The 22,663-nt window shown below is 44.2% G+C and overlaps 1 protein-coding gene and 1 non-coding gene across 2 annotated transcripts; both read left to right on the top strand.

Annotated features, from left to right (window-relative positions):
• The first annotated feature begins 328 nt into the window (after window positions 1–328).
• Window positions 329–4,051, top strand: LOC147866246 (malate dehydrogenase 2, mitochondrial-like). The gene is made up of 7 exons (XM_087316621.1): window positions 329–565; window positions 1,817–1,990; window positions 2,538–2,706; window positions 2,808–2,869; window positions 3,082–3,203; window positions 3,439–3,556; window positions 3,694–4,051. Exons 1-7 carry the CDS (start codon window positions 344–346, stop codon window positions 3,826–3,828), a joined length of 1,002 nt encoding a protein of 333 aa, XP_087172747.1. The 5' UTR covers window positions 329–343; the 3' UTR covers window positions 3,829–4,051.
• Window positions 4,052–5,543: 1,492 nt separating this feature from the next.
• On the top strand, window positions 5,544–5,616 carry TRNAF-GAA (transfer RNA phenylalanine (anticodon GAA)). Its single transcript has one exon. It is a non-coding gene; the product is annotated as a tRNA-Phe (tRNA).
• The last annotated feature ends 17,047 nt before the right edge of the window (window positions 5,617–22,663 follow it).

A 22,663-nucleotide genomic window follows, 5' to 3' on the forward strand; every position in this document is an offset into this window, starting at 1 on the left:
GAGAGAGAAAGGTGGGGATCGATTTATTTACGACTCCTTTCTTTCTTGTTTGCATTTTAGGGTTCCCTGTGTTCTTCAAGAAAGGATACATACATACTGAGACAGACAGAGAGACGGATAGATAAACAGACAGACAGAAGCAGACCTCCCTCCCTCCCTGCCTGCCTGCCTGTGCCCCCTCCCATCTTCCCATCCATATATCCATTCTTTCTTTCTCCTGGATCGATCGATCTGTGTCTAAGCTAAGCTAAGTTAAGCTAAGGTGTGCGTGCGTGCGTGCGTGCGTGCGTGCCTACTATACATAGTTAGTGTGAAGAACACAACACACACACACACACACACCATGACTTTCGCGGGTCTATTTCAGCGTGCTGCACCTCAAGCTGTGAAGCATCATCATCATCATCAGCGGAAGGTGGCGATCCTGGGAGCTGCGGGAGGGATCGGTCAGCCACTCTCCCTCCTCATGAAGCTTAACCCCCTCGTCACCTCCCTCTCCCTCTACGATATCGCCAACACCCCCGGCGTCGCTGCGGACGTCAGCCATGTCAACACCCGAGCGCAGGTAAGACAGACGCACATAATGTCAGCTGCATTGCGGTATTCACTAATCTGATTTCCATCGCTCCCACAGAGATCTAGGATTTTTGTGACTTATTATTATTTGGACTGATTATTAGAGGAAGGAAGACGCCTGCATTTCCTGATTTATCTATCTCGCCTCGTTCGTTGTCATGCATTATGATGCAAGTGATAGATAGAAACCATTTGTTTTCTTGTTTAAACACGAATTTTATCGTTTGAATCGTGTGTTGTGGATCCAGGATTTAAGATAGTTGCAGTCTTAATCGTTCATCTCGTTTTTTGTGCTGATTATCGGTACTTTCTAGTGTGAACTTTGACTTATATGGTTACCGAATTCCAGGCTTCATCCTCATTTATTTCAGTCTTTTCGTTGTTATTTCATCTGCGTTTTGAATGTGAAAATTTGTAGCATTTTCAATGTAAATCGATTTTCCTCTTGCATGATAATCTCTCAAGATCAGAAGATTGACATCTACTGATCTTGTCAATGAGGGATCATTTTATTTCAAGAAACGTCTATTGCTTATTTATCCTGTTTGTTCTTTTCTTTACGGATCTCAGAATCCCGATCTCTGAAATAATAATCAGAACCGACTGACTGACTGCATTTTCCAAAGTGGCATTTTAAAATTTGAATGCTTCTGGCATCTCTGGTTGAACCTCTCTTTGACCATTCAAATTCAATCAAATAGAGGGACTTATTACGGCTGATAATATTCGGAAAATCGCTAGTAGTTTTGAATGTAGAATTTTGCAAGTGCATGCTCGTCCCTATCAGTCTGGAAAGTAGCATGTTCTGATTTTTGTCACAAGGTTTTATTTCTTACATTGCTTGTTTGCTTCCTTCTATCATCCTTTCTTGTATCTTCCATACGGATGTATTGTCCTTTTCAGTAGTTTGTATGTTTAATCACGCTCTTGCTGTATGGAATTTTTATTTTCGCATGTTCATACATGCCTGTGTAACACCCACTGATCTTCTCTACCCGAGCTTTCTTTTGTAGATAACAGTATTTCAATGTGTTCGAAACTACAGTGCTAACAAAGGTTTCTCTTGATTTATTTGCACTTGTGCTTGTTAACTACTTTTAATGAGAATCTATGAGTTGCTTGCTCATTTTTGCGGACATGCAGGTTGCATCTTTACCTAATACGAACATTTTCTTCATTTATAACTTTTCCTGTCAGGATAAACTTTTATGTACCTGAGGGGAAACCTTCTTCATTTCAGGTAGCAGGATATGCTGGTGACGAGGAGTTAGGAGCTGCATTACAGGGAGCAGATCTAGTCATCATACCTGCAGGTGTTCCTCGTAAACCTGGAATGACGAGGGATGATCTCTTCAACATCAACGCTGGCATTGTTAAGTCTCTGTGTACAGCTATCTCCAAACACTGTCCGGAAGTAAGTACTACCTTTTTTTATTTAATATGCACTTTTAGTATACATTTTCTTATTACATACCATTCTAAAAATCCTCTTTTAGTACACTTTCCAAACATTATACTGCTTTTTAGTATACTTCCTGACTTGCCACTATCCTTGGCACTGGTTTGTAGTATACCTCCGGACTTGACACTTGTTTCAGTATACCTCCTGACTTGGCGGTATCCTTGGAAACTTGTTATAGGATGCTTCCCAACTTGTCCTTTACTGCAGTTCGTGTTAATTTTTTTGAATCTTATAAATATATGTGGTGAAATTATGAGGAGATACCCATTTAAGAGCTTCGATTGTTCTACAGGAATGTCCCTTTAGTGTATGTGAATTTCTGAAAAACCTCACATCTATCATGCGTTCTGCTGTAATACTTCACTTCTAGTCTACCATTGCCCATGGTTTATAAGAAAATTGGGTTGGTCATTTAATATATTATCAGATGCTTGCTGTACACTTTTATGAATAAACTGGCCTGAGTTTTATCTGACAATTTTGAGTTCTATATTTTAAGGCTGTTGTGAACATGATCAGTAATCCTGTGAATTCTACTGTTCCCATTGCCGCCGAGGTTTTCAAAAAGGCCAATACATATGATCCCAAAAAACTTTTTGGCGTCACCACACTCGATGTGGTTCGTGCCAGAACATTTTATGCTGCCAAGAAAGGGCTTTCTGTTGAAGGTATGTTTGTTGTTTACTGAATTTTCCAATAGTTTTTTATTCTATTAGTAAAATAAGTTGATAATAGTTTATATATCGCTGCTATTTGTTTGTATCTGTAGATGTTGATATTCCGGTTGTTGGTGGTCATGCTGGAATAACGATTCTTCCACTCTTTTCTCAGGTAGTAAACTAAACCCATTGTGAACCTTTTTATTTTGGCCCATTTCTAATAAAATACTTGTTTTCCCTTGTTCAATTGATTTTGTTTGTACATGTTTAATATTGTGCGCTCAGACATCTCAAGGTATTTGGGCTAGCATCTTGTTACGTTATTATTTTCCCTTGTTCAATTGATATTTGCTTGCTAATACATCTTTAATATTGTGTATTCAGGCAACTCCTAAGGCATCACTTACAGATGAAGAAATTGATGCTTTAACCAAAAGAACTCAAGATGGAGGAACAGAAGTTGTGCAAGCAAAGGCTGGGAAAGGCTCTGCAACTCTCTCCATGGCGTAAGTAACCAGCCACTTTTAACTCATATTGATGTAAAGATGGATTGATTTTGCTTTCCATGTTATATGCAAACCCCATTATTTTAGCACATGTTAAATTTAATAGTGATACTTAGAGGTTAATTATGAAATTTGCTTTGCATTCAGTGTTAATTGTAAAAGTGAAAATACTACACTTACTGCTAGTTGTGAATTCTTCATATTCTTAAATCACTCATTGTTAACTGTTTTCCAGGTATGCTGGTGCATTGTTTGCTGAATCCATTTTGAAAGGATTAAATGGCGAGGCCAATATAGTAGAATGTAGCTATGTTGCTTCTAACATCACAGAGCTTCCTTTCTTTTCATCAAAGGTATTTCACAAGACAGAAAAAATCAAACGAATTTGAAACAACTGATTTTATTACTTGAGAGTTTCTGCAATCTCTAGAACTTGAGATCATAGTCTTGTGAAAGTTCAATTGTAAACGAATATTTGCTTGCTGTGTAGGTTCGCATTGGGAAATCAGGGGTAGAGGAAGTTTATGATCTTGGTTCATTATCTGCATATGAAAAGAAGGCTTTGGATGCCATGATTCCAGAATTGAAGTCATCCATTCAGAAGGGAGTTGATTTTGCATCTTAAGCTTTCATTCCATCAATTAACATTATGTTCCTCAATAATAAGAAGAGGCCAACGGTTTTCTTTTTGTACTTTGAGAGAAAGGGGTTTTAGAGATGATTTTTGAGTTAAACCTTTGGAAATAAGGTATCGGACTTCTGTTGTCCTCTCAAATTTGCTTGTAATCAAGTAGGAAATTGCTGCACACCTTAATGTCGGGTTATAATGGAAATAATCTTTTGCTATGTAGTTACGTTTTGCTATTACTCCAGGTTGAACTATATGGGTAGTCTATATTCGCAACAGCCGATTGATTATACTTGTGAATCATCAGCCATGGCAACAAAATCAGATTGATAGTGTATGAACTGTTCTCAATGAATTAAGATCCTATCTCATGCTCCTAATTTAAGTTGGAAATAAATGGATACCATGTTGCTATGGAAGATGATTGAGTGATTGATGGTAGGCAGGCTCATGCTCCTAATTTAAGTTGGAAATAAATGGATACCATGTTGCTATGGAAGATGATTGAGTGATTGATGGTAGGCAGGCTCATGCTCCTAATTTAAGTTGGAAATAAATGGATACCATGTTGCTATGGAAGATGATTGAGTGATTGATGGTAGGCAGGTCGAGATGTAATGTGCATCTGTGTATGTTAATAACAGATCCATATTGATAACAGCCATTGCCTTAATGTGCTAGATTGATATTTTGAGGCTTACATCAGCGTTAAGGTCAAAGTTTTAGCTAAAACAAGATAATCAAAGCAGTATATGTACATAAAATCTTAGGCAAGAACATATAGAGAGGTCTACTAGTATAAAAGTTGATTTTCTTGTGTACTGGCAAAAATGTTGAGAAAAAACTGATATGTGAGGCAAATAACTAGTGATTTTTTTAAAGGATTGTCAAGCCAAGAAATGAAAGAGCTTTCAATAACAATGATTGCCAAGGTTTTAAAAATGTTATTAATGGCTGTTTATTCAGGCTATAACTTGGAATATTAGTAGTGACACAGAGAAGAGGAGAATGAATGGTAGTGGAGATAGGATAATGATGAAGAAGCATTTATTGTGCATATATAATTTGTAAAACATTGATAATGAGGAATACACATTGATAGACTATTAAAGCATATGTGTGAGCTTTGTGGACAAGGAGTTTTGTGAGGAAGAAGAAGCGGAACATGAAAATAATTGAAATACAATCATGGTATAGAACATGTGGATAACAAAACATTCAATGATTGGGAGAGGTGCCCTTTTTGTTTCAACTGAAAAAGTTGTTTTTTGAGAGCACCACAAAGAAAGGTTCAAATAAAAGAGGGGGTACTCTTCCTTATCAGACCTTGTACAAATGGGCAACATTGATTGGTACACCTATTTGTATGTTACCTATGCGTTGTTTTGAGGAAACACACTATCACAATGGGACATGAAGCTAACATGATTAATTGATGTAAACATAAGAGGGAGTTCCTTGCTCTAGTGTCCATATTTTTATCAAGTGTATGCAATGCCACATGCAAGATCTAACATAGCTAGTTGAGGTAAAACAACATACATAAAAATAAATGTTTTAGAGTAAGACTTAAAATCCTTTTACTTGATTCCCTACATGCACCATACAAAGAAAGCTCTAGGTTTTCACATAATCATTTTTTTTCTCAAATAGATATTCATTTTTGAATAGTATATTAAATTTATTTTGATATTACATATTAGTAATGTTAAGCGGGGATAGCTCAGTTGGGAGAGCGTCAGACTGAAGATCTGAAGGTCGCGTGTTCGATCCACGCTCACCGCATTTGCCTGAAATTGAAATTTTGATTATCCGGTACCGACTTTATTATTTTCAGCAAATCCAACATCCATAATTCTATATAGCCTTCACTGGTTGTACTTAGTATGTATGTATCACATGCTCGCTTTACCTTCTTTCTTAAATCCATGCATGCATGCTCTTTTTTATACTTTTATACCTCTTGTTTCCCACATACATGACTACTTTTCCCTTCTTCCACATCCGTGTGTTCCATACAATCATAACTTATCGGAAGATCATAAACCTCTTTACATCTAAATACTTCTTATTCCTTCAAAAGTATTCGGTTCACACTTTTTCTCGGAACATTTGTACAAGCTAGACTTTTACCTTGTGCTCAACTCACGTCACACATGGATGACCTTCCATGTTCATGTTTAAAACATTGTTGGCATTCACGCAACTAATCATTGGCTCGATGTTTTGAACAATACATTTGACTCTTAAATGGAAATTGTAGAGAGTAATTTAGTATTTGTCTAATAATATTGGGCTTGCAAATGCAAAAGCAAATATTAGCCCTCATATTAATACTAATGTGGAGTAGTTAATTGTCTAATAATAATGGGCTTGCAAATGTAAAAGCAAATATACTTGGACCTTGTAATATCTAAACGTTGCTTGAAGATCCACTCATTCATTGAGTGTGAACTCTTGCATATGCATTATTCATGTTGTCTCCACTCTTGTTGAGTAGAAGCCATTGTAATTGGATGCATTCTTCCTTGTTATTAGCTATTTCGTGTACTCTTTAGTGGCTGCTATAGTGGTAGGTCATTTGGATGGAGGGTTTTCAACTATCCAACATGTTCTTGTAACTCATATAAGATGAGTTGCAAAGTGCCTCTTTGTTCACATTAATAAATAATTTGTGATAACCTTTGTGCCCCTTAAGTGTCCTCTAGCTTGGGTGGATGATCTATGGTATAACTTTATGCCCTTGTCTGGATGATCAAATGCATTAAACTGGGGCATATCCTAGATATCTTTGGTTGAAAATTCAAAATAGATGGTTTGTTGTTGAAAACTTCCATTTACTTGGCTTTTGCAATAATAATGCGTCGAGAAGAAGTGAGCACAAAGCTAGGTATGAAGTCTCAACAAAATAATTAAGAGGCAAAATTTGAAGCCCATGTGGGCCAATCTAGCTAACCTTAATTTTGGTATTTAAGTTAAGCCACGGCAATAGAATTTCGCCCATGATTGCCTTGTTGCCCATAATGATAGTGTTTTGGAATGTTCCCCACATTTGGGTAATATGATGGCTTGAAATTGGTGAGTTGTAGTTTCATGTCATTTTTTGAGGGTGAGTTTTTGTCGCCTTTAAAGTGAGGGTTGTTAGGGTGAATTGTCTTAAGAGGGTGAGGCGAATCGTTTTTACAAGGTGAGGGCAAATTATAGTTGTAGAATACAATATGCACTTTTTTTAAAGCCCATATGCTATGCATTCTTAAAGTATTCTACCCTTTTTTTAATACTTAGAATACTTATTCTATAGATAAAATACATTAAACACTTCTTAAAATTTAAAGTGTTATTTATTTTTGGAAACGTTAAATACTTAAATATTGTTGAGTTTTCGATCGATGATCCGTGAGTAAGATCGACTCAAAATGCAAACGAGGAACACATAAAACAACAAGATACAAATACACACAATACACAGGTTTTACGTGGAAAACCCTAAACGGGAAAAACCACGGGAAAAGAGACCCAGTATACAAATAGAGAATACAAAGAATGGTTACAACTCTTCTTTGATACTCCGACGATAACCACTTAGGGTTCTTGGCAGGTTTGCTAAATTCTGCCGCCACTATCTCTCTCACACTCTCTCTCCACACTTTGCTATGTTCTACTCTGTTTAGTTCCTCATACACTTTGTTTTGCCCTAAGTGTATTTATACTTATACACTATATGGGCTATTTACATATGTAGTCACTGACAGGAACTACACGCTCCGATGAACACCACTCAGCCACAACCGAGCTTAGAATCAAACACAGAAAACGGGGAATGAAAAACACGACACAAAGGAGAGAAGAGTACACAAGATGTTTAACGTGGAAAACCCTGAGAGGGAAAAACCACGGGAGTCCATAGACTCCAAACTATCACTATATCACAATGATTACAACAGTGAGCTCACGGAGGCAACGACCTTGCGCTCTCGATCTTCGCCACAGGCAGCGGTTACAACAAAGGCAACAACCTCTTCCTCTCTCTCTCTCTCTCTCTCTCTGTACACTGTTACACGCTCTCTAGTCTTACGCCAACAAGAATGACAACAACACACACTAAGTTTGCCCTAAGTCATATTTATACTAATATGACTTTTCAGCTATTTACAAATATAGACCCGATGGACTCTCAAAAACATATTTACGAATATGTCCCTTCATTCGGTGAGCACTTCTCACCGGGCCTGCATCATCTGGTTCTTGCCGGGCACTTGTCATCCGGTTCTCACCGGGTCTTCTGTAGTCGGGTACTCTTCATCCGGTTCTCACAGGGTCTTCACCATCCGGCTCTTGCCGGGTACTTCTCATCTGGTTCTCACCGGGTCTTCACCATCCGGTTCTCACCGGGTCTTCACCATCCGACTCTTGCCGGGTACTTCTCATCCGGTTCTCACTGGGTCTTCACCATCCGGCTCTTGCCGGGTACTCGTCATCCGGTTCTCATCGGGTCTTCACCATCCGGCTCTTGCCGAGTACTTCTCATCCGGTTCTCTTCTCACTTCCCATCTGGAGGGACCTGTTTCCTAACAAACTCCCCCTTCACTCCGGCATGGGATGTCTTACTAGTCCGATCCGCGTCTAACATGCATCCAACTTGTCGGGTATCAGTACTTTGGTCAACATATCTGACCCGTTCTCGGCCGTGTGGATCTTCGTCAACGCGAACTCCTGGTCATCTACTCTTTCTCGGATCCAGTGATACCTTCGCTGGATATGCTTCATCCGGGAATAGTAGGCCACATTCTTAGCAAGGTGGATGGCACTTTGACTATCGCAATAGAGCCGATATTCATCTTGCCGGATACCGAGCTCTCCGATGAAGTCCTTCATCCATAATATTTCCTTGCCGGCTTCCACAACCGCCATGTACTCCGCCTCCGTGGTTGACAATGCAACCGTCTTCTGCGGCCTCGACTGCCACGAAACAGCTCCCCTTGCATATGTCATTACATACCCGGATGTAGACCGGTTGGTATCCACATTAGTCGACATGTCCGAATCGGTAAAACCGTCAAGTTGAGGTTTACCGGAGCCGAATCGGAGACACATATATGAAGTGCCCTTCAAGTAACGGAGTATCCATTTGACCGCGTTCCAGTGCTCCTTGCCGAGATTGCTCATAAACCGGCTCACCACTCCGACTGCGTATCCTATATCCGGTCGGGTACACACCATTGCGTACATTAAGCTCCCGACGGCAGAGGCATATGGAACCTTCATCATATCCGCCTTCTCTGCTTTTGTCTTCGGGCTTTGCTTATCGGATAACCTGCAGTTTGCCGGAAGTGTCGATCCGACCGGTTTCGCATTTGACATGTTGAACCGCTGAAGCACTTTTGTCACGTACTTCTCCTGTGACAGCCACAATTGCTTCATTGACCGGTTCCGGATAATATGCATCCCCAACATCCGTCTTGCCGGACCCAAGTCTTTCATTGAGAAGGTCCGGTTGAGAGCCTTCTTCAGCATCCGTATTTTGGCTTGGTCCCATCCGACGATCAACATGTCGTCCACGTACAGAAGGAGTATCAGGAAGTCGCCTCCTTCGAACTTCTTCACAAACACACAGTGATCGGCCTGCATCTTGTGGTACCCTTGATCTGTCATGAAGGAGTCGAACTTCCGGTACCATTGTCGGGGTGCCTGCTTCAGTCCGTACAGGCTCTTCTTCAACCGACATACTAGGTGCTCTTTCCCTTTCTCCACGAATCCTTCCGGTTGTTGCATGTAGATCTCCTCTTCGAGGTCACCGTGAAGGAATGCGGTCTTCACGTCCAGTTGCTCTACCTCGAGGTCCATGCTTGCCGCTATACTCAGCACCGTCCGGATGGAGGTCATCTTTACTATCGGGGCAAATATCTCGTCGAAGTCCACGCCCTTCTTCTGCTGGAACCCCTTCACCACAATCTTGGCTTTGTATCTCGGGGGGTTGCCGGCATCTCCTGTTTTCAACTTCTACACCCACTTGTTTCGGAGTGCCCGCTTTCCTTTCGGCAACTCCACCAATTCGTACGTATGGTTCTCATGCAGGGAATCCATCTCGTCCTACATGGCACTTAACCATTTGCGGCTATGGGCGTCACTTTTAGCTTCCTTGAAGCTTTCTGGCTCCCCCTCATCAGTCAGCAGCACATGCTCTGCATCCGGAAATCTCCGGGGGGCCCTTCTCTCTCTGAGAGGATATCTCCGTCTTTGGGCTTCGGTAACCGGCTCCTCCATTTGCTCTTCATCCGAATCCGATTCGGGGTCTTGGCCGGTTTCGGTTTCAGCTTCCTCTACTTCTTCTTCTGCCGGTTCGGTATCCTCACCGTAATCGGTTGGTTCCTCGAGTGCTTACCGGTCTCTTGCCGGTTGGGTCTACTCATTGTAGAATCGATCCTTACCGGTCGACTCGGAGTTCATTATCTTCTTCTCTGACTCCTAGTCGGCGAGCGTCTTGTCCTCCATGAAGATAATATCTCGACTCCGGAATACCTTCTTGTCGACCAGATCCCACACTCGGTAGCCGAACTCATCATCGCCGTAACCGAGGAATATGCATGGCCGGGTCTTTGGATCTAACTTTCCTCTCCGGTCCTTAGCAACATGCACGTACACGAGACACCCGAACACCTTCATATGTCGGTAGGACACTTCCTTACCGGTCCATACTCTCTGCAGCGTGTCTCCGTCCAAGGGTACAGAGAGTGATTTGTTTATCACATATGTCGCCGTCGAAAGTGCCTCAACCCAAAACTTCTTGGGTAGTTTTGCATGCGCTAGCATACTCCGGACCCTCTCCATTATGGTCCGGTTCATCCTCTCGGCCATCCCGTTTAGTTCCGGCATCTTCGGCACGGTAAATTCGAGCCGAATTCCCTTCGAGCGATAGTACTCCTCGAACTGCCCCCGGTATTCACCTCCGTTATCTGCTCGAACCGCCTTCAGCTTCCGATCGGCTTCTCTTTCCACTCTCGCGTGGAGCTCTTTGAAGACGGATAACACCTGATCCTTTGTCTTCAATGGTGTGGCCCACAGTTTCCGGCTGTGGTCATCTATGAACGTCACGAAGTACTGCGATCCTGCATGTGACTTCGTGTCCACTTGACACACGTCAGTATGCACCAACTCCAGTGGTGCATTACGTCTTATCAATGTCCTTGGTCGGAAGGAGGTCTGGTTTTGCTTACCGGCCAGACAATCAATGCACTTCTCCAAGTGCACGTTCTTCACTGGAATGAGGTTGTCATTTGCAAGCCTCTTCATCCCCTTCTCGCTCATGTGACACATCCTTTTGTGCCACAGCTCACCAGTAGTGTCGGATGCCACGTTCACTTCTTCCGGGCATAACCGGGCATTCATCAGGTACAACGTGTTGACCTTCCGGGCCCGAGCCACAATCAGGCTCCCTTTGCTGAACTTCATAACACCGTTCCAGATGCTACCCGTGTAGCCTTCATCATATAGCCGACCGGCTGATATCAGGTTCAGACGAACCTCCGGAACGTGTCGGACATCCTTCAACATCATCTTGCATCCGGTTGGTGTTGTCAGCCACACGTCTCCTATGCCAACAATTCGGCATGTACCTTCATTCCCCATCCGGACACAACCGTGATCACCGATTGCGTAGGATGAGAAGCATTTCCGGTCTGGGGTAAGGTGGAACGACGCTCCGGAGTCGACCACCTAGGTCATCTCGTCGTCGGCAAGGTTTAGCTCACTCTCCTCGGTGATGAGCGTCAACTCTTCTTCACTTGCCGCGATTGTCGTCGTTCCCTTCCTGTCCGGTTCCCTCCGGTCTTTACCGTTCCGGTCCGATGCCCGCTTCGAATCAGTATCGTCGGTTTCCTTGTCTTTTCGGATGTGCCGACAGTTCTTCTGGAAGTGTCCCGGCTTGCCGCAATAGAAGCAAGTAGGTCCCCCCCTTGACTTTGACCGTGTCCCCGACTTTTCCCGGTTTTGGGGACTACAGTTCCTTTGTCTTCCGCGTTCCGATTCGGTAAGGAGCGCTTTGGGGTCGGAGCTCATATCCTTATCTTTCTGACGCGCCTTCTCATCTAGCAAGCTCGACTTAACTCCTCCTAGGGATAACCGTTTCCCTTCCGGCCCGGCGTTGCCCAAAGTGACAACCAACGTCTCCCAGCTATCCGGGAGGGAACCGAGCAGGAGTAGCGCTAGTACCTCATCGGCGAGAGGTACTTCCAATGATGTTGCTTGGTGTATCAGCCCATGGAAGACATTCATGTGCTCCGCCATGCTGGAGCCATCTTGGTACCGGAGTCTTACTAGCTTTCGGAATACCGAAACCTGATTAACATTTTTGTTTTGAAACATAATGCCGATGTTCTCCCAGAGCTCATGAGCCTTGCTCTCTTCATTGAAGTTGTTGTATAGACTCATGTCGATGAAACACCGTATGTACGCCGTTGTCTTCATGTGCATCACCTCCCATATCGTGGCGTCGATTTTGTCCGGTCTCTTGTCCTCGAACTGAACCAGCAACCAAAGATCTTTAACCACGAGCATGTCCCTCATCTTCGACTTCCACACCGAATAGTTGGAGCCGGTGAGCTTGAACATGCCTCCCAACAAATCGTCCATTTTCTGTTTCATTTCGCTTTGATACCACTTTGATAGGAACTACACGCTCCGATGAACACCACTCGGCCACAACCGAGCTTAGAATCAAACACAGAAAACGGGGAATGAAAAACATGACACAAAGGAGAGAAGAGTACACAGGATGTTTAACGTGGAAAACCCTTAGAGGGAAAAACCACGGGAGTCCACAGATTCCAACCTATCACTATATCACAATGATTACAACAGTGAGCTCACGGAGGCAACGACCTCGCGCTCTCGATCTTCGCCACAGGCGGCGGTTACAACAGAGGCAACAACCTCTTCCTCTCTCTCTCTCTCTCTCTCTCTCTCTCTCTCTCTCTGTACACTGTTACGCGCTCTCTAGTCTTACACCAACAAGAATGACAACAACACACACTAAGTTTGCCCTAAGTCATATTTATACTAATATGACTTTTCGGCTATTTACAAATATAGCCCCGATGGACTCTAAGAAACATATTTACGAATATGTCCCTTCATCCGGTGAGCACTTCTCACCGGGCTTGCATCATCCGGCTCTTGCCGGGCACTTGTCATCCGGTTCTCACAGGGTCTTCCGTAGTCGGGTACTCTTCATCTGGTTCTCACCGGGTCTTCACCATTCGGCTCTTGCCGGGTACTTCTCATCCGGTTCTCACCGGGTCTTCACCATCCGGCTCTTGCCGGGTACTTCTCATCCAGTTCTCTTCTCACTTCCCATCCGGAGGGACTTGTTTCCTAACAGTCACTACTGTCACCTCTGTTATTATAGTAATAACAATAACAGTTAGTCAGCCGACTCCTATGTCGTCTGTCCAGTAGGCCCGACTAGTTGGTCGTGTCTTCGACTTGGATTATATATATATATATAGTCAACTCTCCTAGTCGATTCTCCATGTCGACTCTCTGTCACTTTGACTTTCGACTCTTAGCCCGAACAATCGGCTACTCCTTGTCTTTGACTGTCGGCACTTACTCAGCCGAACAGTCAGCTCCTCCCACAAGGGGGACATATACCTAACAAACTCCCCCTTCACTCCCGTGGGTGGAGTTGGTTAGTCCTGTTTCTAGTTGACAAACTCTGAGTCTGTCCATCGGTAGGTTATTTGTTAGCATGTCAAATCCATTGTCGTCAGTATCGATCTTCATAAGACCAAACCCTCCTTCCACTTTCTCTCGCAACCACTGATACCTTCTTGTATATGTTTGGTCTGGGAGTGGTACGCAACATTCTTGGCTAGATGTATGGCGCTCTAGCTATCGCAATGAAGCAAGAACTCCCTTTGCTTCATTCCCAACTCACTGAGGAAATTTCTCAGCCAAATAAACTCTTTTCCGGCCTCTACCATTGCTATATACTCTGCCTATGTGGTCGACAAAGCCACAAATTTCTGAAGTCGTGACTGCCATGACACTGCTCCCCCTGCATAGGTCATCACATACCCTAAAGTGGATCGACTTGAGTCTGTGTCCCTTGACATGTTCGAGTCGGTGAACCCTTCGAGCATGGGTTTTCCAGCACCATAGCTTAGGCATACCCCTGAGGTGCCTTTCAAGTATCTGAGTATCCATTTAACACCTGCCCAATGTTCTCGTCCTGGATTACTCATATATCGGCTTATTGCTCCCACAACAAATGCTATGTTTGGTTTCGTGCAGACCATAACATATATTAAACTGCCGACGACCAAGACATACGATACTTTCCTCATCTCAGCCTTTTCTTTCTCCCCTCTAGGGCATTGCTTACCATTCATCTTGCAATCTATCAACAATACAAAGCCGACCGGCTTTGCTTTTGATATGTGAATCTCTCGAAGATCTTTGTCACAACCACACCACTTTCTTAGTTCTGTATTGAAGTATGTGCATTCCAAAAATCTGTTTAGTCGGTCCAAAATCTTTCATGGCAAATGACTTGTCTAGAGCTTTATTCACGCTCACGATCCTCTTTGTGTCTTGTCCGACTATCAACATGTTATCCACATATAATAAGAGAATCAAGAAGTCACCTTCACTGTACCTTTTGATGAACATAGAGTGATCAACCTATGTTTTTTGGAATCTATGTTCTAGCATGAAGAACTCAAACTTCTTGTACCATTGGTGTGGAACTTGTTTTAGACCATACAAGATTTTCTTCAATCGACACACCAGGTTCTCTTTCCCTTTCTCCACATAGCCTTCGGGCCGCTGCATATAGATTTCTTCATCCAGTTCCCCGTGCAAGAATGTTGTTTTGACATCCAATTGTTCGATCTCCAGATCCATACTGGTAGTTATGTTCAGAATAGTCGGATGGATGCCATTTTCACAACTAGTGCAAATATCTCGTCGAAGTCAACACCCTTTTTCTGTTGAAAACCCTTCACCACAATGCGGGCTTTATATCTGGGTGCGATGTCGACTTCTCCAGTCTTTACCTTGTAGAACCAATTGTTTTTGAGTGCTCTCTTCCCCTTCAGCAGCTCAACTAGGTCGTAGGTGTAATTCTCATGCAAGGATTCCATCTCATCTTGCATTGCACTCAACCATTTCTCTTTGTGCTTGTCAGCTATGGCCTCATCATAGCAGTCATGCTCACCTTCATCAGTCAAGAGGATGTATTGACTGACATATGTAGTCGGTGCTCTCCTTTCTCTGAGTGGGCATCCTTCCACCCGTTGTCGGCTCTAGTAAGGATGTCTCTATTGGCTCTTCTCTCGGCCTGGGTTCATATATCTCGATCGGTCGCTCAGGGTTAGAGGACTCCGACTCGTATTCATCGATCGATTTCAATAGGTCTGCCGATTGCAACTCATATGCATTTGACAGTTGCTCCGAGTCGACCGACTCGGATTCAGCTATGCCAACTGGCTGTCTCTGAACATCCGACTATGTCGGTTCGACTAGTCTTAAGTCAGTGGTACTGGGTGTTGACTAGGAAGTCGATCCCGAATTTTGTTGTTTCCAGTCCTCAATCGTATTGTCTTCCAAGAAGATAACGTCCTGACTTCTCACTACTTTCTTATCGACTAAGTGCCACAACTTGTAGCCAAACTCGTCCTCTGAGTATCCCATGAATATGCATGGTTTCGACTTACTATTGAGTTTCGACCTTTGATCCTTAGACACATGCATATACACTAGACATCCAAACACCCTTAGGTGTTGGTAGGAGACATCCTTTCTTGTCCACACCCTCTGTGGGACATCACCTTTCAATGGCACTAAGGGAGACCCGTTGATCACACAAACAACTGTATACATTGCCTCAACCCATTATGATTTTGGCAGCTTAGCATATGACAACGTGCTTCTTACTCTCTCCATAATTGTTCGATTCATCCTCTCTACAAGCTCGGTATTTGGCATTGTGTATTTGATTTGAATACCTTGGGCCTTGCAATATTCTTTGAACTACCCTCTATATTTGCCACCGTTGTCGGTTAGAATAGCCTTCAACTTCCGCCCCGACTCTCTTTTTGCCCTTGCCTGGAACTCCTTAAAGAATGACAGTACTTGGTCCTTCGACTTTAGTATTAAAGCCCAAAAATTCTGACTGTAGTCATCAATGAACGTCACGAAGAATGTCCACCTCGATGCGATGGAGCATCTACATAACACACATCCGTGTGTACCAGTTCCAGTGGCACTTCTCTTCTTCTTGGTGGTCTTGAGTGGAATGCAGATCTGTTCTGCTTCCCGACTAAGCAATCGACACACTTCTCGAAGAGAACTCCTTTCACTTCTGGGAGAAGTTCCTGGTCATCCAACATGTGCATTCCTTTTTCACTCATGTGGCCAAGCCTCTTATGCCCTAACTCTCCACTCAAGTCCGCTGCCACATTTACTTCCAGCTTGCACAATCAAGCATGCATCATATACAATGTGCTCTCTTTCTGTGCTCGGGCCACTATGAGGTTTCCTCGGTAGAACTTCCACTTGCCGTTTCAAAAGCAACCACTGTAGCCTTCGTCATCCAACCTTCCAGTCGATATCAGATTGAATATGATATCGGGGACATGTCGAACTTCCCTCAGTGTCAGTCAACAACCCGTCAATGTCATTTAGCTTACACTTCCTATGCCAACTATCTTGCACTCTCTGTTATCTCCCATCTTTACATAGCCATGATCCCCGACTATGTAAGTTCGGAAGCATTCTCTCTAGGGAGTTATATGAAATGATGCACCAGAGTCGATCACCCATGTGCACTCTTCACTTGCAAGATTTGTGCTTGCCTGCTCACAAATGAACAACTTGAAGATCTCCTCTGCGGCTGAAGTGCCCTTTCCATAAGGAATCTTCCTGGGCTCGACATCATTACAAGCACCTTTGTCCTTCTTGAGGTGTCGGGAGTCCTTCTCGAAGTGTCCACCACATCTCATTGGCATTTGTGTCATTAGCCATGTGTTGAAGGACACTCACATCAACACACTATCTGATGGTGACCACAACCTTTTTGTTCAGAAGCTTCCATTCAGATTCTAATACCCCCGTGGGTATTTCTACTCTGTCAATGGGCTTGTACAGGTATTTGACTATCAGGAGATCTTCCATCTTGATCTTCCAGTCTGCATAGTTTTGAGAGTTTAGGACCATCACTCCTAACACCTCCTTCTCTTCACCTGTAGCTTTGATACCAATTTATTGAGTTTTGGATCGACAATCTGTGAGGAAGATTGACTCAAAATGCAAACGAGGAACATAGAAAACAACAAGATACAAATACACATAGTAGACCGGTTTTAAGTGGAAAACTTGTTGGGAGACAGGTCCCTCCGGATGGTGCAGATCCGGTGAGAACCGGATGAGGAGTACCCGGCTACGGAGAGCTGGATGTTGCAGACCCGGTGAGAACCGGATGAGGAGTACCCGGCTACGGAGAGCCGGATGGTGCAGACCTGGTGAGGAGTGCTCATCGGATGAAGAGACATATTCGTAAATATGTTTCTGAGAGTCCATCGTGGCTATATTTGTAAATAGCCGAAAAGTCATATTAGTATAAATATGACTTAGGGCAAACTTTTAGCGTGTTGTTGTCATTCTTGTTGGCGCAAGAGATCAGAGCGCGTAACTGTGTACAGAGAGAGAGAGAGAGAGAGGAAGAGGTCGTTGCCTCTGTTGTAACCGCCACCTGTGGCGAAGATAGAAAGCTCGAGGTTGTTGCCTCGGTGCTTTACTGTTGTACACTGTAACATAGTGATAGTTTGCAGCCTGTGGGCTGCCGTGGTTTTTTTTTCCCTAGTTGGGGTTTTTGCATGTAAACATCCTGTGTACTCTTCTCTTCACTGTGTCGTGCATTCATTCCTGTTTTTTTGTGTGTATGATTCTAAGCTCGGTTGTGGCTGAGCATTGCGCATAGGGGACGTGTAATTCTCGTCAAGTGGTATTAGAGCAAGGCAACACAGAAAATGGATGATTCGTTGGGAGACATGTTCAAGCTCACCGGCTCCAACTATTTGGTGTGGAAGTCGAAGATGAGGGACATGCTCGTGGTTAAAGACCTTTGGCTGCCGGTTCAGTTCAGGGACAAGAGACCGGACAAAATCGACGCCGCGATATGGGAGGTGATGCACATGAAAACAACGACGTACATACGATGCTTCATCGACATGAGTCTATACAACAACTTCAATGAAGAGAGCAAGGCTCATGAGCTCTGGGAGAACATCGACATTATGTTTTAGAACAAAAATGTTGTTAATCAGGTTTCGCTATTCTGGAAGCTAGTAAGACTCCGGTACCAAGATGGCTCCAGCATGGCGGAGCACATGAATGCCTTCCAAGGGCTGATCCACCATGCAACATCATTGGAAGTACCTCTCGCCGATGAGGTACTAGCGCTACTCCTGCTCGGCTCTCTCCCGGATAGCTGGGAAACGTTGGTTGTCACTTTGGGCAACGCCGGGCTGGAAGGAAAATGGTTATCCCTAGCAAGGGTGAAGTCGAGCTTGCTAGATGAGGAGGCGCATCGGAAAGATAAGGATACGAGCTCCGACTCCAAAGCGCTCCTTACCGAATCGGAATGTGGAAGACATAGAAACCGTAGTCCCCAGAACCGGGACAAGTCTAGGACACGGTCAAAGTCAAGGGGGAGGCCTACTTGCTTCTATTGTGGCAAGACGGGACACTTCCAAAAGAACTGTCAACATTTCCGAAAAGACAAGGAAACCGACGGTACCGATTCGAAGCGGACCCCGGACCGGAACGGTAAAGACCGGAGGGGGCCGGACCGGAAGGGAACGACGGCAATCGCGGCAAGTGAAGAAGAGTTGATGCTCATCACCGAGGAGAGTGAGCTAAACCTTGCCGGCGACGAGATGACCTGGGTGGTAGACTCTGGAGCGTCGTTCCACCTTACCCCAGACCGGAAATGCTTCTTATCCTACTCAGCTGGTGATCACGACTGTGTCCGGATGGGGAATGAAGGTACATGCCGAATTGTCGGCATAGGAGACGTGTGGTTGACAACACCAACCGGATGCAAGTTGCTGCTGAAGGATGTCCGACACGTTCCGGAGGTTCGTCTGAACCTGATATCAGCCGGTCGGCTAGACGATGAAGGCTAGACGGGTAGCATCTGGAATGGTGTCATGAAGTTCAGCAAAGGGAGCTTGATTGTGGCTCGGGCCCGGAAGGTCAACACACTGTACCTGATGAATGCCCGGTTATGTTCGGAGGAAGTGAACGTGGCATCCGACACTACCAGTGCGCTGTGGCACAAAAGGCTGTGTCACATGAGCAAGAAGGGGATGAAGAGGCTTGCAAACGACAACCTCATTCCAGTGAAGAACGTGCACTTGGAGAAGTGCACTGATTGTCTGGCCGGTAAGCAAAACCGGACCTCCTTCCGACCAAGGACACCGATGAGACGTAATGCACCACTGGAGTTGGTGCATACTGACGTGTGTCAAGTGGACACGAAGTCACATGCAGGATCGCAGTACTTCGTGACGTTCATAGATGACCACAGCCGGAAGCTATGGGCCACACCGTTGAAGACAAAGGAACATGTGCTATCCGTCTTCAAAGGGCTCCACACGAGAGTGGAAAGAAAAACCGGCCGGAAGCTAAAGGCGGTTCGAGCAGATAACGGAGGTGAATACCGGGGGTAGTTCGAGGAGTACTGTCACTCGAAGGGAAACTGGCTCGAATTTAACGTGCCGAAGACGTTGGAACTAAACGGGCTAGCTGATAGGATGAACCGGACCATAATGGAGAGGGTCCGGAGTATTCTAGCGCATGCAAAACTACCCAAGAAGTTTTGGGCTGAGGCACTGTCGACGGTGACATATGTGATAAACAGATCACCCTCAGTACCCTTGGACGGAGACACGCCATAGAGAGTATGGACCGGTAAGGAAGTATCCTACCGGCATTTGAAGGTGTTCGGGTGTCTCGTGTACGTGCATGTAGCTAAGGACCGGAGAGGAAAGTTAGATCCAAAGACCCGGCCATGCATATTCATCGGTTACGACGACGATGATTTCGGCTATCGAGTGTGGGACCTGGTTGACAAGAAGGTATTCCGGAGTCGAGATATTATCTTCATGGAGGACAAGACGCTCGCCGACTAGGAGTCAGAGAAGAAGATAATGAACTCCGAGTCGACCTGTAAGGATCGATTCTACGATGAGCAGACCCAACCGGCAAGAGACCGGTTAGCACTCGAGGGACCAGCCGGTTACGGTGAGGATACCGAACAGGCTGAAGAAGAAGTAGAGGAAGTTGAAACCGGAACTGGCCAAGACCCCGAATCAGATTCGGATGAAGAGCAAATGGAGGAGCCGGTTACCGAAGCCTGAAGTCGGAGATATCCTCTCAGAGAAGGAAGGCCCCCCCGGAGATTTCCGGATGCAGAGCATGTTCTGCTAACCGATGAGGGGGAGCCGGAAAGCTTCGAGGAAGCGAAGGATGACACCCAACCAAAAATGGTTAAGTGCCATGCAGGATGAGATGGATTCCCTGCATGAGAACCATACGTACGAATTAGTAGAGTATCCGAAAGGAAAGCGGGCACTCCGAAACAAGTGGGTGTAGAAGTTGAAACCGGGAGATGCCAACAACCCCCCGAGATACAAAGCCAGGATTGTGGTGAAGGGGTTCTAGCAGAAGAAGGACGTGGAGTTTGACGACATATTTGCCCCGGTAGTAAAGATGACCTCCATCCGGATGGTGCTGAGTATAACGGCAAGCATGGACCTCGAGGTAGAGCAGCTGGACGTGAAGACGACATTCCTTCACGGTGACCTCGAAGAGGAGATCTACATGCAGCAACCGGAAGGATTCGTGGAGAAAGGGAAGGAGCACTTGGTTTGCCGGTTGAAGAAGAGCCTGTACGGACTGAAGCAGGTTCCCCGACAATGGTACCGAAAGTTCGACTCCTTCATGACCGATCAAGGGTACCACAAGACGCAGGCCGATCACTGGCTGTTTGTGAAGAAGTTCGAAGGAGGCGACTTCCTGATACTCCTTTTGTACGTGGACGACATGTTGATCGTCGGACGAGACCAAGCCAGAATCCGGATGCTGAAGAAGGCTCTGAACCGGACCTTCTCAATGAAAGACTTGTTAAGTAAACGTGAAGAAGGCACTCAGGCTCTTCTTATGTGCATGGCGGATCGTGGTGTGCTGGATCGTTTGGTGCTCAAACACAGAAGGGAAGGGGGAAGGAGACTTACCTCTGTAGTAGCCAAAAACTTCTTCTACTTCATTACACGCAGAGCTCTACTTGCTCTCGTCTGTTTCTCTCTTCTGCTCTCACTCTCTGAGTTCTTCCTCTTTATCTTCACTCTCTCTCTCAGTGTTCTACTTCCTGTGTATTTTCTTACTTACCTAATCTCTTACTTTTTACCTAAGTAATAAGTTACTTACGTATGCAGCTAATTAGCTGTCAGTCGCTAAATAGCTGTCAGTCGCTAAATAGCTGTCAGTCGCTAAATAGCTGTCAGTAGCTAATTAGATGTCAGTCGCTAAATAGCTGTCAGTAGCTAATTAGCTGTTTCTCCTTTATGTTCACAAGTAGCTAAATAGCTACTATAGCTTATTTCCTAATAAGCATCACATACCATGTTGAGCTTGCTTCTCAACACTCCCCCTCAAGCTCAACTTATCCTTTCTTGGGGTTATCTACAACTTCTTTTCCATGATGCTTTACAGCCATCATATCAATGTCTACAACTCCCATCATGTTCCGAAACGGTGTATGCTTTTCCACACTCAATCTCTTTGTGAGAATATCAGCAACCTGTTGATTTGTATTCACATACACCAGATCAACTTCTCCTTCAATCACTTTTTCTCTAACAAAGTGATAATGCACTTCAATGTGCTTTGTTCTTGCATGGAACACTGGGTTTTTTGCAAGCTGAATGCTGCTCATATTGTCACACCAGATTGTGACAGTATCATATATATACTCTCCCAAATCAGCAAGCAATCTTCTGATCCATACCTCTTCACAAGTGGCTATGGCGGCTCCTCTGTACTCAGCTTCAGTACTAGACAATGCAACACTAGCTTGTTTCTTGCTACTCCATGAAATACCTGCACTTCCCAATGTAAACATATATCCACTTGTGGATCTTCTATCTGTTTGGCTTCCAGCCCAATCAACATCTGTATATCCTTCCAGATTTATGTCCAAATCAGCCCTGTAAAACAATCCATATTTCTGAGTAGCTTTTACATACCTCAGAATTCTTCTAATGCAGTCCAAATGCAGCTTTGTTGGCTGTTGCATAAATTGGCTGACTAATCCAACTGCATAACTCAAATCAGGTCTTGTTATGGTCAAATAAATAAGGTTGCCCACCATAGACCTGTACATGTTTACATCTTCTATTTTGGCTCCCAAATCAGCCCTTAATTTGCAGTTTTTATCTAGTGGTACTCCAATAGGTTTGCATCCAAGCATACCATACTTTTTCAACATAGTTGTTGCATATTGTCTTTGCAACACATATATACCATTTTCAGATCTGATGATTTCAATACCCAAATAATATCTCAGATCTCCCAAATCTTTCATATGAAATTTTATTTCCAAATTTCATTTCAGTTTACTTATTTCATCCATGAAATCACCTCCAATGATGAGATCATCAACATAAATCAGAATCACAACAATACAATCATCTTTCCTTTTAACATACAATGATGAATCAACCTTTGACATTTTGAAGTCAAGTTTTTTCAGATAATCTGAGAGTTCTCT

This window comes from Azolla caroliniana, unplaced genomic scaffold, assembly GCF_043228905.1.
Source record: "Azolla caroliniana isolate FFs.n. ecotype wild unplaced genomic scaffold, voAzoCaro1.0.p SCAF_3, whole genome shotgun sequence".
NCBI classification, from domain to species: Eukaryota; Viridiplantae; Streptophyta; class Polypodiopsida; order Salviniales; family Salviniaceae; genus Azolla; species Azolla caroliniana.

Excerpts from the sequence above, each read along its gene's own strand:
- LOC147866246 (XM_087316621.1), top strand. The coding sequence starts at position 344 with ATGACTTTCGCGGGTCTATTTCAGCGTGCTGCACCTCAAGCTGTGAAG. Across the intron at positions 566-1,816 it reads ATGTCAACACCCGAGCGCAG|GTAGCAGGATATGCTGGTGA; the intron begins GTAAGACAGACG and ends TCTTCATTTCAG. Across the intron at positions 3,557-3,693 it reads TTCCTTTCTTTTCATCAAAG|GTTCGCATTGGGAAATCAGG; the intron begins GTATTTCACAAG and ends CTTGCTGTGTAG.